Consider the following 18,143-nt stretch of genomic DNA (forward strand, 5'->3'; position numbering starts at 1 on the left):
AAAAATCTGATTGTCACTCAAAGTTGAGGCTGTGGGAAAATCAGGTGAAACCTCAAACTTCGGACCATTTCCCTCATTTAAAATCATTTGGTACAGTGAACCAAAAAAATTGGATGAATATTTTTAACTTCTGCAAAATTTGAATACGGCATTTAACAATCGTTTTCAAAACTTTTACAAAATGAATGAAGGCACCAGTTCATTTGCAAATGGAGTTGATAGATCTTCAATCGGACAGTATTTTGAAAGAAAAATTTAATGAGATTAACATCTCCAATCAATTCTTAAAATAACTACAACGAATATGATACCTGACATCAATGATCTTGTCAAAAACAAAAAAGTCAGGTATCTGGATCCTCGAGTCAACATCCATCTTTTATAACTTTGATATGATTTTTAACAACCGTATATTATATACTTATATAATTTAATGAATAAAATGTTATAATTCAGTTCATTTTTTTTTATTTTAATTCTGACCCACCTACGAATTCAAAATTTAATATATGGCCTGCAAAATTGAGTTTGACATCTCTGTCCTAGAGTTTAAGAACCATGAAATATGTGTATCCTAGATAGGATTAAATAAATATTTGTCTTGTAAATTGAGCAACTAATATGTTTTGTATGTAATTTACAATTACGTTTTGTTCCCGAAAATATGTACTTGCACTGATGTACGATGGCGACAAGATTATTTGCGTCATATAAAAGACTACCGAAGTTCTAATAGACGAATGGGGTACAGTACACGTCTGGTATCCTGTTTAAACCAAACTCCCTAACAGGCACGTACATTTTACTCGTCTATTTACGTTTTATAATTTAATATTTAGTTGTAGCAAGTTAATGAGGTATAATAATGATTTTTTTTAAGTTAAAAATAGGATTACAATTATAAAATGTGGTATCTACGCCTATGGTAGATCAAACAAAATGACAACTCTATGATACGCGTTTCGATAACCGAGTTATCATCTTCAGTCACAAAAGGTAAACAATTTCCAATGTTTTCAGTTCTTTTGTTAAACTTCTCGAACTATTTTATAAACCAGGCCTTTCACATTTTGTAAGCGAAATCGTTATATAATACGTTGAAAATTAGTTTTCATCATAACGCGAATGTGATATAGTGACAGGGTAATTTGCACTTTCCTTAACTTTATAGAATTATCGAGCATATTAGCATCACGTAATTTATATAACATCGTTTCACCGTTTTCCTAAATTAATGTTTATTATCTTCACGATGTTATATGAAATATGAGATCCCTACATGAATAAGAGAAACCCTAATTTGTCAATTGACATAAGACAACTGTCAACTTAAGTCTTAAGAGAATTCATTGTAGAGAGTGGTTCAGGATAATGCAATCAGCATAACAGTCAAGGCCTGAAATATCGGGATTTTCAACTTTCTAATGAATTCAGATAAATACAAATGTTTTATAAAAATGTGTCTGGGTTAGTTTCTTTTCGGATTCGGATTTTTCTCCACGAAAATTATCCGTTGAGAAGTGGTTTACTAGGATACTGAGGACGCCTCACAGAGGTTGTCACCAACGAAAACATTAAAAAATTTATATAGATTGGAAATCCGTATCGCTTTATGGCTTGGATGGAAGGTGGCTTCAAGGTTTAGCTCGTTTGAATGCACCATCAAATGACAACAAGAGCAACGACGACTATGGCGCGGTAAACTGGGATCAGCAATACCACCAATGGGCTCACATTGGTGATTTTACTATTACATATCAGTTTACTCACAATACAAACTTTGCGGATGGATGGATAAACCATGATACTGTAGACAAATGCCCAACACTAACACGAGCGAGGTTCAAATAAATGGAAAAGCCTCACAGTTTACATAGTGTCGTTAGAAGGTTCAAGCCAAGGTGCTTGATCAGTTTTTCAAAAGACATCCGTTTTTGGTAATTTCAAGTTAAACACGACGGGCCTATCAGAAGACTTACGTGCGAAATGATCTCTGTACACCTAATAATGTAGCTATGAAGTATAGGATGATTTATGCAGTGATAATGCAATAAATTCATAAACGTAGTGAAAGTTAATGACAGCACAGTACAAAGTAATATTCATAACAGGTTTAAAAAAGTAAAATGGACGTTTATGAACCCTTGGTACCTCACCACTGTTTAGTTGAATAGCAAGTATAGTCCAGTGATCACAGCTCCTGAGTTAACATCAAAATTTTGACCGCTAAGCGAATTTTGCAAATAACTCGGAATCTATACCGAATTTCGAATAAAGTGATGGGATCAAAAATGTAGTTCAATAAATTTCCTACAAAAAAGGTTTCTAGTGATTTTTCCCTAAGAGCTGTTATTTCTTTGTAAAATGCACTCAAACTTCAGGGTCGCATCTTACCAAAAAGTTTTTGCGCCACATAAAGTCCCCGGCTGAAGAAGAAACTGCTGTATCTCCTCGAAAACTCAACATTTCGGAACGAAAAAAAATGCATTTTACTCGTTAGAGTCTCTACTTTTCAACTGCATATGCGAAAAAAATTCAGACATCCATTTTGTAGCTGAGTTGTCGAGGTTCAATTTCCTCCCCAAATAAGTTCGTTAAACCTTGGGTTTTCCATCAAAAATTTGAAAACTCGCCAAGAGCTCCAAAACGACATTTTTTTCTTAAATCTTTTTGCGATTTTCGAGGGATTGGTTTTAACGCATTATACGGGGGAAAACGAAAGCTTATATGATAGAGAATCGGATGAGCACAGTCACCCTCTATATAGATATCAATTACCATAAAGAAACCTCTTTCTACTGAAAGAGTTTCTTCAATGCATCAGTCTCGTCCTCCAACCTCAGATGCAGCCAAATTGCATTGCTTAAGAATGTATTTCCAGGTTCAAGAATAGCTCTCCAATACCAGCTTAGATCTAGTAAATTGGGGATGGGAGTTTCGAGATATTTTGTCACCGAAAGCAATGAAGCAACCACCAGCGCCCTCAAAGATCTTAAGAATGATTTTATGTAACTGCCAAAAAGGTTGTAGTAATTTGTGTACTTGCAAGAAGGCTGGACTGCTATTTAGAAGCCTGTGCCCAAGAATAGTGTTTTTAAGGATTAACCCTGTTCCACACTTAAGTTTAGAGTACTTACAACAAACAAGATTTTAAAAGAGGATTTCTGGTATCTTAGAGTTTTTTGTAGGTTAGGAAAAATCATATTTGAGCTTCTTCGAAAGTCATTTCCTGCTCGGCATTTTTTTTCAGAAATTTACCTTTAAATTTCAAGTCTTTTTTGAGTTATCCGCAAAAAATGCACCGTTGAAAAAATCCAGTAACACGCTTTTTGTAAGAGTAATTTTAAGATTAGGAAAAAATCACGGAGAACCTTTTTTGTAGGAAATTTTTTGAACTACATTTTTGATCCCTTCACTTTTTTCTAAATTTCACTTTCACTTCTAACTTTCACTATATCGATAAAGCGATATTTTCATGGGTTTTGCCACTAATTGGGCTGTACTCACTGCACTAGTAGTCGACTTAAATATTTATCATTGAACTAGGAGTAAGAAGTACCGTCTGACGTTGGCTTCTAATAGGATTAACTCGTACGAACGATCTCGCTCGCCAGTGAGATCGTTCGTAGAAATTAATCCTATTTAGCATAGAATGTTCTAAGGTATAGTATATTCAAATTTCGTTTGGTAAAATATCCTTATTTATAAATCATAAATCGGATTGAATAGTAAACTGTCAATGATTAAAGATGTGATACAGAAACGTAAAATCCTGATTATAGCAAAACATTCCGCTCTATTTTGTATATAAGCGATTTTAACAGAAAATAACATGGATGTACTCTATTACTGAACCATGAAGTGTATTTCAAAGCCTGTCGAAACAGAAGAAATTAAATTTTTATATGCAGAACCACTAAAATTCTCGGGCTAGGCCTGCAAGAACTTTCTGCCTGAACCAGTGTGAATATTAAGCTGCTTTTTTCAACCAATTTTTTCTTTACTGCTCATAAAATTTTGTCGCCATCACCCAAAAAAAATTCCCTGTAAGTTTGGGCCCTTAATATTAAGTCCTCGACCAAGGGTTGTAAAGATTTCCACAAAAAAAATACAGGAACTCCGATTTTTTATTTTTAAATTTCTATAGCTCAGTGGTATTTCATAGCATCGTATCGACGTTTTTTTTTTCATAATTGAAAGCTCTTCAACACTTTCCATTGGGCAAAGTAGTAACTTGAACCGGCTAGGTAGTACTGGCCTCTAAACTTGATTTTTCCATGAAATTCGTTTTTTTTTTCTTATTTATCTCGTAAATGACAAAAGCTACAAGAAATATGGAAAACAAACTTGTCTATAGCACCAAGTCACTAAAATCAATATTTCAGGAGATATTTATTGATAGAGTTTTTGTAATTTATTTTTTTTTAATAGAAATATGTCTTCTTCATCATCTTCTTCTTCATCGTACGTTAGAACTTAGTCCTGTGTTTGCATCAATGATTGTCTAGCTGCAGCTGGGATGATGAAGACCAGCTTTCATACCATCTTGTAGGTGGTCGTCCTTTCGATGTATTCGGTTTTTCTTCCTTTGCAATCTTTGTCAACCTGTCGTCTGACATTCCGTCCACGTGGTCTCTCTATTCCTTTCGCCGATTTCTCGCCCATCTCACTACATCCTGGATATCACATATCTCCCTTATTTCATCATTTCTCTTGTGGTCATTGAGGCTGTCTCCATATCTGATACCGGACGTCACAGGTATTCTACTACTCAGTTTATTTATAGGTGTTCAGGTCTTCGTTTACTTTTATTATGTTGGGGTGAATCTTCCTTCTCTTCAGTAGAGTCGTTACATCCCTCAATCGTACCCTATCAAAAGCTTGGTTCAGATCGATGAAGCACATATAGACTGTCTTATTGAACTCTATAGCAGACCAGGAAATATAAAAATTATATTAATAAGTAATTATACACGTACATTTCACCTTTTTCTTCTTGTCACCTATTCAAGTTTCACCTAACATGTTATAAACTACAAAATTTTCTAGCCTGTCAATTTATCAACAGGGTATTTCAAAAAAAAGGATTAAGCTTTCGTATTCAAGATAACTACTAGACAACTAATATTGTATTGATATTTTATACGAATATGTTTTGGAAGCTGATACATCCAATGAATTTGTTTTTATACCTGACTCATAGAGGGCGCTTGTTACACGGTTCCTACCAAATAGTATTTAACATAACTAATTTTGAAACATCCTGTATATATACATATAAAAATTTTTTTAATATTATAAAATAACGCAAAGCCTATTAAAAGTAAACAAAAAGGAAATTCTTAAGACGTTGTTTCAAAATTAATTTAAAAGTTCATTAAAAGAATTTTTTTTGTTCTTCTCCCACGAGAAATTCTTTTACAGCTGCTAATATTTTTGGTTGTAAATAATGAAAAAATAAACCTTGTATACACTCGGTGTACTGCTTAACCGAAAGTTATTGAAGTGTGTATTTTCTTGTTTTAAAAATTATAGAACGAAAAAATTATCAACAAACACATTTTATTTTGGTTTTGTGATGAAATAAATATTTTTGATAGTCTAACAAGCTAAACATGAAATTAGTCAGCTATAATATCGGTATTTCAACATTCGATAATTGCAAAACGAAATGGAAAAGAGAAAGAAAAATAAACAAGGAAAAAGCTAAAAATAGAAAGATTCATCGTATCGTTAAAAGTTAAAACTATCTATATAGGGCAAAATACTTATAGTACAATCATGAAACGTTTGGATTTCCGGATACGATCTTTTTAACTAAAATATTAGCAAATTTACATAATCTTCGTTATTAAATTGAGAACGAGCCATTTTAACGATTTTCGAAAGTAGCGACAACTGACTAATGACAGTTAAATAAGTGTCATTTATTACAAAGCCTACTAGAAGTATACATAAAAAAATGAATAACTCAAAAAGTTTTTAGGCAAAAGTGAAGATTTCAAAAATGTATTAATAAACAGGGTGTTTCATTTAAGATAACAAAGTTACAGGTAGAATGAAAAGTCGATCATCTTTGAAAATATTTTAGTTAAAAAGATCGTATCCAAAAACTCAAACGTAGAAATTTTCATGATTTTACTATAAGTATTTTGCCATATACAGATAGTTTCAACTCGTCGTGGGACACCCTGTAGGTATATAAGAGCGGTTTCTTATTGGGAACATGGCAATGAAACACCAAAGTGGACTAACTTCAATATATTTTCCGAGATTTCGAATATTTATGAATATATATTAAAATTAGTCTACTTTGGTGTTTCATTGCCACGTTCCCAATAAGAAACCGCTAATGATCTCCTCTAAAGAGCGTTATGTCAATCGACCTTTTCTTCGATATTAAAATCCCCAATGGCTTGCAGTTCCAAGGAGAGGTTTGTAACCACTGACTAGTTTCGACGTTATTACGTCTCATCAGAGTGGTTTAACAACCCTCGTGCAGGCTTGACTCCCGAACTAAAGACAACGTCAAAGATCGTCGCTATTTGGTTCATATAGAGGCGACATTCTCACTTCCAACTGCAAACCACTGAGAATTTGACTTTTCGACTACTTTCAGTTGTTTATCGAAATATGATTAGACACTAACAATTTGCGTATTTCTATAATTTACCTACATCATGAATAATATATGTAATAGTGAAAACAGTGTGTTTAGTATATACAGTTTAAAAACTGTGTCATTAAATACAATAAATAAAACCTACGAGAATATCCGCCTCCTGTTAGATAAAATAAACTACCTAAAACCGCTACAAGTGTAGTGATTTGAGATTTATCGTAATTTTAGTGGGAGTTCAGAAAGGGTTTACGAAATATTGCTGTTTCCTTTATTTGTGTGGCAGTCGTGTTGTGAATGAATACTACGCGAGGCAAATTTACCTCTTATAGACCCAAAAAATATCCTTTTGACTCCAACTCATATTAAACTCTAACTAATGAAAACTTTGTGAAGGCTATGAATAAAGAGGGTGAAGGATTTAAATACCTAAGTCAAGTGTTTCCCCAGTTGAGTGCGCCAACTCGTGATCGTGGTTGTCATGAAAATTAGACAACTCGTGACGAAAAATTATATAGCTCGTGAGTTTAATTATGAAAGGAAAAACAAAAATAAAATATATATTTACAGTGTATTTCAGTAGAAATTATTTTACATTCTAAACACATAACACCTAACCTAATTTCCCCGCTGACTTATCCCGTCACAAACACCCACACCACGTTATCTCTTTGAAGAATGAAGAAAGGAGCAACGAATTTATTAATTCAATTTTACAAAGTGGGGTGGCGATATTGGGAGTAGAATTTTACAAATTGGATGCAATTTAAAAGATTTACGAATTCTAGGTTTCAATTTTTGTATTTTCCAAATTTACATAGTGAATAAGTTACTAAATTCTAATGGATCCGTCACAAATTGTATTATGTACTCTGACTACCTTTTCGTTTACCTGAAATATCCCCGTTCCGAGTTGGCGCATCTTTATCTCAACGCATTAAAAAATGTTACGAGTTGTAGCGCACACAGTTGAAGGAGGGGATTTTTATTGGTTCACAGATGCGATAGTTAATAATAAGTTTCGTTTAAGGGGATTATCGGTTAACAATATGGATGCAAACTACGTAAAACTAATGACCTTTTAGAATTCCCATAAATCCCATAATTTTTTTCCTGACAATTTAGGAGCAGTCACCGACGAGCGGGGTGAAAGGTTCCCCCCAAAATATGACAACAATGGAAATTCGCTACCAATAGCGATAGGAACCAGTCAAGTTGGTTTTTGAAGAGGAATTTTGACCCCCCATGAAAGGTAAAAATGAAATAAATATTTTTGCTTTGTTACATCAAATTTATAGTAGAACCTCTGGAGGTTTTCAATCACGTGACTAAATCTACGATTTATCAAACACATATTTTCCACTTACTATCTTCTTCTCTCAATATAAATCAAATATGACGACATAAGATCGATTGTCTTCTTCACAAAACCAACTACAAGACTTACGTAATAAATTCTTTACATTGACAGTTGAGTCGTAGAAAGAGACAGCGATATAATTGGAGTAACGTGAATAACTGCCCGTACTAAAGATTGAATTTGACGTGAGCTTTGTTTACTGTGTTATTCTTAGGGAATTATTGGATTAAAACCTGTATTTATTGTTAAAATAAGTTATTTTAAGAACTAATTCGAGGTATCATACTAAAGTTAACATTTAAGTACTTAAGGACATTTCTATTTATGTCATATTATATATATTTCACAACACCACTAAGTAGGACACCTCGATTAAAACTATGGAAACTGAAAGTACGCGAAGGAACCAAAATGGCAGTACGGAATACCTTATATAACAATTTAGAGTTTAGAATGCAATTCGAAATTGAATAGCTATCAGTGAAGAGCAAGGAGAGACATTAAAAAGATGGAAAGATGGTACAAGGTGGGCACAAAAAGAACGCACGAATTTCAAACCAGTATAATTTGCTTTATTTTGATTACACACAAAATGGACTCACGTGAATACAATTTTACCTAACCTAACGAACTTAAGGCTTTCTTCATTGGAGCCTAGTGAAGCGGCGAGGACTTTGAAGAACCGACGACCTAACTCTATCGACATTTTGTGGAGTTTGTGAAATGCAAGAACGACCAGACGACTTCGGCTTCATAACTGATCCAATTGGAAGCAAAGAGGGAACCGAACGAAGTAAGCCGTTGAGCAGTAATAACAGATAAACGTTCAACAGCGAAAACGCGATGCGCCACGGTTCACTGCACAATTACTACTAAAACTAAACACCCTAACCTATAAAACAACCAGTTCCCGCCCCTCCCACTCTCACTAATCAAGTCAAATTCATGCGTTCTTTTTGCGCCACCCGTTATTAACGACGACGGAAGCACGTGACTGGTATCTAACGTTTCTTTTGTTCATACCATTTACTAGGGATAGGTATCGGTAGACAGGTAGGTGTTTTTTCATTTAGTGAACATCGATGGCTGATAATCATCGGAAGAAAATCATCGATGTTTTGAAACATCGTTGTTTTCCTAAAAGAACAAAAAAGAAATAAAAAAACAATTAAGATCGTATCAGAAGTGCCCCTAAATTTTCTTATACTGCGATTGCATTTCCGTATACTGTGATTGATGTGGTCCATGATTCTTCACCCCATAGTAATCTATGGAGGAGAGAAATCACCAGGGCATGGTGCAGAGACAAACGTATTTTTGTATCACATCGGCCGTGAAGACTTGTCCAACGGTTATCCTAAACTCCTCTCCATTTCATATTGCCATATAAAGATATGGCCACGTGTCTATTTCCAGAATAGCCGAAGAGAGGATTGAAAACTTTAGAAAAATGGCAAAAATAGGTACTTGTCCTAGAGCTGCCCTTAGATGATTTACAGATAATTTCTATAAGAACTTCACGTCTACCTTCATCTCTATTTAAACTACCTGGATAAAATCGTGCAATGTAAACAAGGCAAATGACTGATTATAATCTGTTTATCTTTGAATAATTTTGGTCTCTCTTAAATACATCAAATTTATAAATATTGTACTCGATTTTGCTGAGGTTTTAGTTCTTCCAATATCAATTGCAGAAGACAGTTATGCGAGGAACAATCAATGTTTCATAAATACGCACGGCACTCATTCCAAATGAATTAATGAAGTAAGTCCACGTTGACTCATCATCTCCACTGCTTTGAATTTTCGTTTTCCAGAAATAAAAAACGAATGGGATACAAAAAGGGCTCAGTTCACGTCTGGTACCCTGCTTAAACCAAACGCCCTTACAGGCAGGTACATTTTACTCGTCTATTTACGTTTTATAATTTAATATATAGTTGTAGCAAGTTAACGAGTTGGATTACAATTAAGTGCATCTGTCTAAATAATGCCGTCAAATTTATAATAATTCGATAGCCTTTTAAAGAATAATTTCTCGCATAAGATATACATATTTTTAACAGTATTTATAAAAATAATAAATTTATAAAATGAGGTATCTACGCCTATGATAGATCAAACAAATTTGTCGGCAAGGGTTTTTATAATCTGCAATTGATATTGGAAGAACTGTACCTAAAATGTGCAATGATACGGCAGAATGATTGGAAAAAAAGTTTCTAAAAAACTAACCTCTGCATGCGCGACTCGATTCAGACAGAAATAAAAACGAAAGCAAAAAAACTCAAATAAAAACTCGGTTAAATTTACGGATAAAAAACTGATAAAAAAATATTTTTACATAAAATTCGGAGACTGATAATTAATCCATACGTTCCTGTGTTGAATATTAAACGAGTTTTTTTACACAATTCGAAGCGCCAAGATATGGCGAAATAACATTTTATGTGGGAAAAAAATCAACATCCCAAATTCAGTTTATATGCCTGAATTGAAGATTTGATTTGAATAAATGATCAATTGGCAAAATGACATACTTTGTTACACAAAATACCATAATAATTTCAATAGACTACTGAATTTTATAATAAAAAAAATTTATTTACTTTCTTATATTTTGATCCTTATCAAAATATTTTGATGAAGACGAAAATAGGGCGGAATTTATTACCTGTTTTAAAAACTAATTTTGAATCGAAAGAAATCAAGACAATTTTTTTTAAAAATTTAGAAATACTAGGCCATAATATACATAATCCATTATCTATTGAAAACCGCAAAAATAAACGATTAAAATTCAGTACGATAATATTGCATTATATATTAAATTAATGTTTGAGACATTCAGTAGATATATTTTCGCTTATCAACTATATAAGCATGTAAAAACTGGTATTTTTTTTAACTAGTATATAACTACCTTTTTATATATTTTTTTCTTTGTTCTAAATATCTACCTGCAATATTACATAAATCCGATTAAGTAAAATAAAAAAAAGCAGTAAATATTGAATGGGGGATCCACGTTAGTAAAGAAAATGAATAAATATTTTTATTGAGGTAAGTAAATGTATGAATAAAAGTTCAGATACAGTCACATAAATTTTCAAATAAAACTATTTTAAATAAATAATATGCTTACCGAATACCGAATTATCCATAGCAAATTTTGGTCCATATTCACTTCATAAACAAGCTAACTAACACGACCACTTATGACACCACAAATATTATTATTGTTCAAAATTTATTCAAACAGTAAATTCGTGGAAAACGCATAAACGACGTGCCTAAATAATCATGGCCAACTAAATTGAAAAATTGAATTGATGTCAGTGGCGTTAAATGAAAATCGTATAGAGGGCGGTATATATCAGTAAGGCATTTTTTAGCGTAAAAAGGGGGTTAAAAACAACAACATTAGCTTAGTAAATAATATTTATATTAAAATTACGAAAAAACAAACTCATATTTGCCTCAATATATTTATTGTTGTTAATATTTCTATAAATTTCTCTCTAATGTGTACCTGTCTTATCCGAAGAAGTGAAAAGAGAAGAATAGAATTTATATAAAAAGAAGAATAGATTAGCAGATAAAGAATTTATCTGAATTTACGTTTATAAAATTTTAATAAAAAAATGGCGTTAGGTATGTACTCACAAATTAATAAAACATCAGTTTGTCACGCTTATTACCAATTGTTTTATAAATTGTAGGAAATTCTACAAGGTGTAACAGTAACTGAAATTAATATTTTACTGAAATAATTTCGAATGCAAATATGATTGCAGAAATTTTATTAGGTACTGCACTAGCAACATCAGTAGCGGCCTTATCACTTGTGAGTTTGAAATTATACATAAAACTATCTACGGGAATGTGCCATAGTCAAGTATGTTTGGTAGGGAAAACTGCAATTGTAACAGGAGCTAACACAGGTAAGTTGAGTTTATTGAGTATTTGTCACTTGGAACTCAGTAATTCACTACATTTCTTCGAATTATCATACCATATCATTAAGCATAAAATTAGAGTCATCTCATTTTAGAGTTATTATGTTTCACATTATTTGAAGTCATATTATAGTCCACTAACTTTGGGCGACGATTTTACGTGTTCATATGAAAAAATAGTAATTAGTAAAAGTGATAACAGTTTATGATTGACCAGAAATGATCTGGTTTTTCTATTCTGGTATCAATATGTTGGAAGAATTTCCCCAAATTTCTAAATGCTGTCAAATGTCTTCATTAACGTTTCAGCATCTCATACCAAACATTTTCTATCAGACTTAAATTTGTTCTGCAAGTAGGACTAATAATTTAAACAATTGACCATGTATAAGCAGTAACCGTAGTGGCAGTGTGGTACCATATATTAATAAAAGTTGCGTCTTATCTACTAATAACCACAACATCTGTAAGGTATATATTAGGGTTTAAATTCTCTACATCGCAATTTAATGATAGTGAAGATTTGAGTTTGATTATTTCAAGAAAAATTTCATTTTTGTTCACTCTTCAGTAAATGACTTTTATAAAATGCACAATACAAATTTATGGGAAATTAATTGCTTCATTAAAATAGTATCTTATGTTTTGGCAATTTAATTATTAAATTAAACGGTCGAAAAATCATGAAACTTTCATGTGAAATAATATTTATTAAAAGTCTTTAAAATCAAGTAATCAAAAAATTTTGATTCAATTCATGAATTCCCACAAAATTCATTTTTTGTCATTAATATAAGAATATTCAAACCATTTGAAAGTTATGAATTCAGTTGTACTAAACTTGAAGTAAAAAACTTTTTTATAGCTAATTGGAAATTTTTTTCTGTAAAACTGAAACAAACAATATATTTATAATGAAGATTCTGATTTTTTATTAATAAAGAATTAACTAAGCAGTAAATAGTGTAAAATTCATTTTTTAAATGCTTTGAGTTTCTCAGTTGATAAAAACTAAAATTCTTGTAAATTTTCTCAAAACTCATAATTTGAATTGAAATTATTCAATGAATTAATCAAAAACTCGTAAAATGACTAAACATGAAAGTTTGATGACAAATATCTTTTGAAGAATTAATTTAATGGCCAAAATATAAGGTACCAATTTTATAAGGCAAATTATTTTCTACAAAATTTTTATTGTGCATTTTATAATAGTTGTTTAATGTCGAGTTAAAAAATTACTAAACAAAAATGGAATTAAATTTGTCTTAATCAAATTAAACTTACATCTTCAATATCACTCAAATGATGAGGTTTACAGAACAAATATCAGATATCATTTTGTAGAGCATTAAATTTCCTACAAAATTTTTCAAAAATATTTTTCTATACTATCACTTAATGAAGGGGTATGACTTTTTTTCTATTGGACTGAGAAAAAAATAAAAAACTGCGATGGGGGGATTTTTCTATTGAAATTAAGAGTACATATTTGGTGTCTAGCAACCCATTTTTTCGTGTCATGTTAAAAAATATTGAATTTTTCTAACCCACCTTACTACATCTTCTAACTTATCTAGCTTCTAAAAATATGCCACCCCTTGCAATAACTGATCCTACAATAAATGGAAGTCATGGCGGTTCAATACCTCTAGTTTGAGTAGACAATTAACCTGAAGTTGCCTCCTTGCTGTTTATTTACTTATTGGATATTATTTGACTGTGACTGTTCAGTTCTAGCTATTGTACTTCTTCCTAACTCTGAACAAGATTTTTGAGTACGTAGGACAGTCTTTTTGCACTACTAAAACACTCTACACCTAGAGACACCAGGTGTGGATCCACAGAGGGAACGCCAAACCTTCAAGAGCTCTGTTCCAAACTACAAAAATTGGCCATTTTTATTTTGATTAGTTGAATACATTTTATTGATGTCAACTGTCCCTGCTCTACACCATAAATATCATAAAATTAGTTAAATACTGAAGTTTTTTGTTGAGGTGCCTAAGTTGTGGACCAGAACAATCTTGATGCACACGAAATTGGTAGGACTTGCATTTTCACACATTCATCACAATATCATAGTTGATTCCATACATGTTATAGAAAATATTGCAGGAAATTTTCAAATAGCATTTTTTTATTGCTTTACTTTCATTTATTTACTTTTTCGTTTATCTATTATGCTTTTATTGTTTTATAAAAACTCACAAAAGTTTGTTTTTTGTTTTATATAGTAATTTTAAGAATTTATGAGCTTTGAACCATATTAAACTCTCAAATTGGAATTTATATTTCAAATTTTTTAAACTGGAAGTCAAACTAAAGTATTGTGAGCTTATCATTTTGTTAGATGTCTACAAGGTCCAGATTCTTCCATCTTTGGAGTTTTGCCTGCACATTTGGAGCTCAGCTTTCAAGCATACCCTTAGGATGTTCGACTCAGTACAGACGAAACTTGATAAGCTGAAAGCCTAGAAGAAAGATCATTGACCTGATTCTGTTTTACAGATGTTCTTCCGAGCTGTTCACCTAGAGCAGTATTTGTAAGACCTACGCAAATGTGGCTCAGAAGTGGTACAGAAGTTCAAGATCAATATCCACATCTTGAGTCCAATAGGGTTTACACTCATGTGGTTGCTTTTTCATAAAAAAAACATTTTTAATTATTTTGTCTATGTCAAAAACTTTTCTGGAATTCATACAATTACTTAGTTTAACTTATTTTATCATTAGTTGTTTAATTTCTGATACGTTTGAAGGAATTTCAAATAATTTTTGGGTTTCCTAAAATTTTTGACTGGTTCCCAAACTTATTGTTAAATCAGTTAAAACTATAGCCGTAATCCGTAAAAGATCTTTCTTTTGCTTCTTTATTTTTTGTTTTCAGTTGGCTACTTATTCTGTTAATTATTGTTTTATCTGGTGATGCCATTATTCAAAAGACCTTAAAACATAAACTTATTATTATTATGTATTTTTAGGTATTGGCTATGAAACCGCTTTGGATTTTGCAAAACGAGGAGCTAGGGTAATCTTAGCTTGCAGAGATGAAACCAAAGCAAAAGAAGCTTATAACAAGATAATTGCAGAGACCAATAACTCAAATGTTGTTTATAAATTGGTAGATTTGACTAGTTTTGATTCTGTTAGAAAATTTGCTCATGATATTAATGCAAATGAAGACAGATTGGATATTTTGGTCAACAATGCAGGTGCCGGAAGATTGGGTAACAAGACAACTGTTGATGGTATTTCAATAACGATGCAAACAAATTATTTTTCACATTTTCTATTAACCATCCTATTATTAGGTAAGATTTTTATATAAGAAGTCAATTTATATTTGTTATAATAATTTCATTTACAGATCTAATGAAGAAATATCCTAGTCGGATTGTGAATGTTTCCGCAATAGGGGCAAAACTTGGACGCATTGATTTTGCCAAATTAACATCTTTCACCAACGAATCTAACCAATACATTACCTCTAAACTTTGTCAAATCTTATTCACTATAGAACTCGCTAATAGACTTAAAAATACAAATATTACTGCTTATTCTCTCCACCCTGGAGTGATAAAGACAGAAATTTTTAGAAACATGTCTCCGGCAATAAGATGGATAATTTTGTTCTTAATTGACACATTTTTTAAAGTAAGTGTATATTCATAAACAACCTTAATCCATTAATGCCCACAACTTTTTTTTCAAAATGTTTGTTTACTCAATATTGTTTCAAAATGGTGTTGAATAAATAAATCATCATCAATAGTTACTAAAGTTGCTTCTGATTGCTTAAGGAATAATTTCTACCAAGCAATTCAGGATTTGAATAAGAATAATGACATCAAATAGTTTTGAAATTATTCTTATCGAATTTATCAATCTGCAGTTTGAATTAAAAAAGCTTTTACTGAATTTCTCAAAGTGTTTCTTAAAATGTCAACAATTTATCCATTTGCAATCCAGCCTAATAATTCATAGAGGATACCAATATCTCCAGCACTATATTATGTAGAAGAAAAATTGAGTCTAACTTATATTATAAAAGAAAAACATAAATTTTAGAGCTTGAATTTTCTTAGAGTCATATCTTTAGGAAGAATTAACTGTATTCGCAGTTTACCAGAGCAAGTATAACAATATTCCAAAGTTTCGCTTCTTTTTTCTTTTTCCTGTCTATTAGAACACACAAGACAATCTCTTTTCTTGCCTTTTTGCAATATGTGTAGTAACTTCGCCGTTGAACATTTTGTCGTACATTACATAGTTAGCAGAAAATTTCAAAACTCATTTCTTGCATTTTCTGGAAAATTAAGCTTTCTTGGAGAAAATAGTAAATGGCAAAGTTATAGCATACAAAATTCCCAATAACTTTTGTCTAAAACATTTTTTTCAATTCTGCTTAGTTTCACTGCTGAAGGGTATATATACCACATTGTGTATAGAAGCTTCTGGGAGTCTATTGATAGACGTTGAAGCGAAACTGGGGTGAACATTTAATGTCTGAAGAAAAAATTCCTACTTGAATTTACTATTTGAATTATAGTTCAAGTGTCTAAAATTCTGTGTCGTGGCATTGCGGTTCCTTATTGTGTTTCGAACATTGCTATGTTATTTAGTGGATAAAAAGATTTAGTTTTATTCTGGTTGCATTCGTAATAATACAGTTGCAATTACAGGTGTCGAATTTATTGTTGATATTCATTAAGAAACATCAAATTTAAAAAGACAATCGGCTGGTAATTCGTTAGGGAGTTTCTGGGGGTACGTTCACGTATAATCTTGGTATTCCAATATTATGTCCACGTTATATTTTTATCTATTCGCTTCTCGAAAGGATGTTCTCCAGAAGTAACATTTCCAAATTTCCCCTTGGTATATCTAACGGAAATTGAACACATTAAACAAATATTTGAATATACTTGTAAAATTTCTATAATTTTACAAAGATTCTGTGAAAAATGCCCCAAAAGGAAACTTGGGAACAAAAGTTGTCATAAATTCTGTACAACACAATTTTTTAATCCATTTTTCCCGAAAAATCGTTACGTTATACGATTTTTCGGGCCCTCTAGCGGGGAAACTAAGCAATACTGGAAAAAATGTTTCAGACAAAAGTTGTGCGAAATCTTATACTCTATAAGAATGCCATTCACCTTTTTTCCCTAGGACGCGTAGTTTTCCCGGAAGATGAGAAAAACTGATTTTTAATAATTATACTTTTCAAGAAAATGAATGCTTATATCTTATAGAGGTAGTTTTCTATAATTTCCTTCATTTCCACGTAATTTCATTATTCTCGCAGGACTTTTTTGTTAAGTTTATATTCTAAATATATATATTTTATATATACATTTTTTTACCTTCACCCTTTCAACATTAAAAAAAACTTTCTATTTCTAAAAAATTCTGAATTGTCATGCAACTTAAGTTTAGCCAAGAGAAATAATTTCCAAATTCTATTATAGACAGCAACCGAAGGTGCCCAAACACAAATCTATTGTGCCATAGAAAATGGTTTGGAAAAATACAGTGGGCAGCATTTCCATGATTGCAAAATGGTTAAAAGGTACAAGAGTGCCGATGACCCAGCTTTGGCTAAGAAACTTTGGGAAGAAAGTGAACGAATATGCAAAGTTAATGGAGTTTCTTACAATTAATTGAGAATATCTCAAATTTAATTATATTCAGATTAACTTTTAGTACAAATATTGCCATTTGCATCATATTCTAAGGTAATAATTTCATTTCTTGGCACCCTTTACAGACATCTGTTCAATTGCGAGTCAAAAAAACATTGTTATTTTTTTTGTTCTATTTCTAATACAAATCGTTTTAAAATTTGTATACAATAGATATAAGTTGTAATTAATTTACATAAAACACAAATTAATTTAAATCAATTACGTTGTACTATTTGTTGTACCAGACCAGATTCAAATATTTTAGATGGTTCCCATTCCACCGGGTCAATCTTTCACAATGGCAGGAATTCCATAATAATGATTCTATATTGGGATTAGAAGTTCATTAATCCTTAATCTACACTACATGGGTTATAAAAAAAATTTATCCTTAAATTATTGATATTAAACACACTACCACTATACCAACATTTACGATTATACTGTTTGGCGCGCGTTTTGATAAATAACTCATCATCTTCAGGTGCTGAAGAAAGTTTACCTTCAGAACG

General features: G+C 31.7%; 2 protein-coding genes across 4 annotated transcripts in view; one reads left to right on the plus strand and one right to left on the minus strand.

Annotated features, from left to right (window-relative positions):
* Positions 1-11,322, minus strand: part of LOC130892208 (hemicentin-2-like) — a 250,325-nt gene extending 239,003 nt beyond the window's left edge. Inside the window, exon 1 of one of the 2 annotated variants that reach the window (XR_009059008.1) lies at positions 11,128-11,319. The gene's annotated coding sequence lies outside the window, so the exon portion shown is untranslated. Of the gene's footprint in view, positions 1-11,127 lie in introns of both variants that reach the window. The other variant, XM_057797442.1, reaches the window with a different exon arrangement.
* Positions 11,323-11,341: 19 nt separating this feature from the next.
* Positions 11,342-17,850, plus strand: LOC130892207 (retinol dehydrogenase 11-like). Of its 2 annotated transcripts, none has more exons than XM_057797440.1 (5): positions 11,342-11,636; positions 11,792-11,926; positions 14,926-15,255; positions 15,312-15,598; positions 17,416-17,850. In XM_057797440.1, exons 1-5 carry the CDS (start codon positions 11,627-11,629, stop codon positions 17,605-17,607), a joined length of 954 nt encoding a protein of 317 aa, XP_057653423.1. In that variant the 5' UTR covers positions 11,342-11,626; the 3' UTR covers positions 17,608-17,850. The 2 variants fall into 2 exon arrangements, with proteins under 2 accessions (XP_057653423.1, XP_057653422.1); XM_057797439.1 differs by having other exon boundaries at positions 11,447-11,636; positions 11,705-11,926.
* The last annotated feature ends 293 nt before the right edge of the window (positions 17,851-18,143 follow it).

Source organism: Diorhabda carinulata, chromosome 4, assembly GCF_026250575.1.
Source record: "Diorhabda carinulata isolate Delta chromosome 4, icDioCari1.1, whole genome shotgun sequence".
Taxonomy (NCBI): Eukaryota; Metazoa; Arthropoda; class Insecta; order Coleoptera; family Chrysomelidae; genus Diorhabda; species Diorhabda carinulata.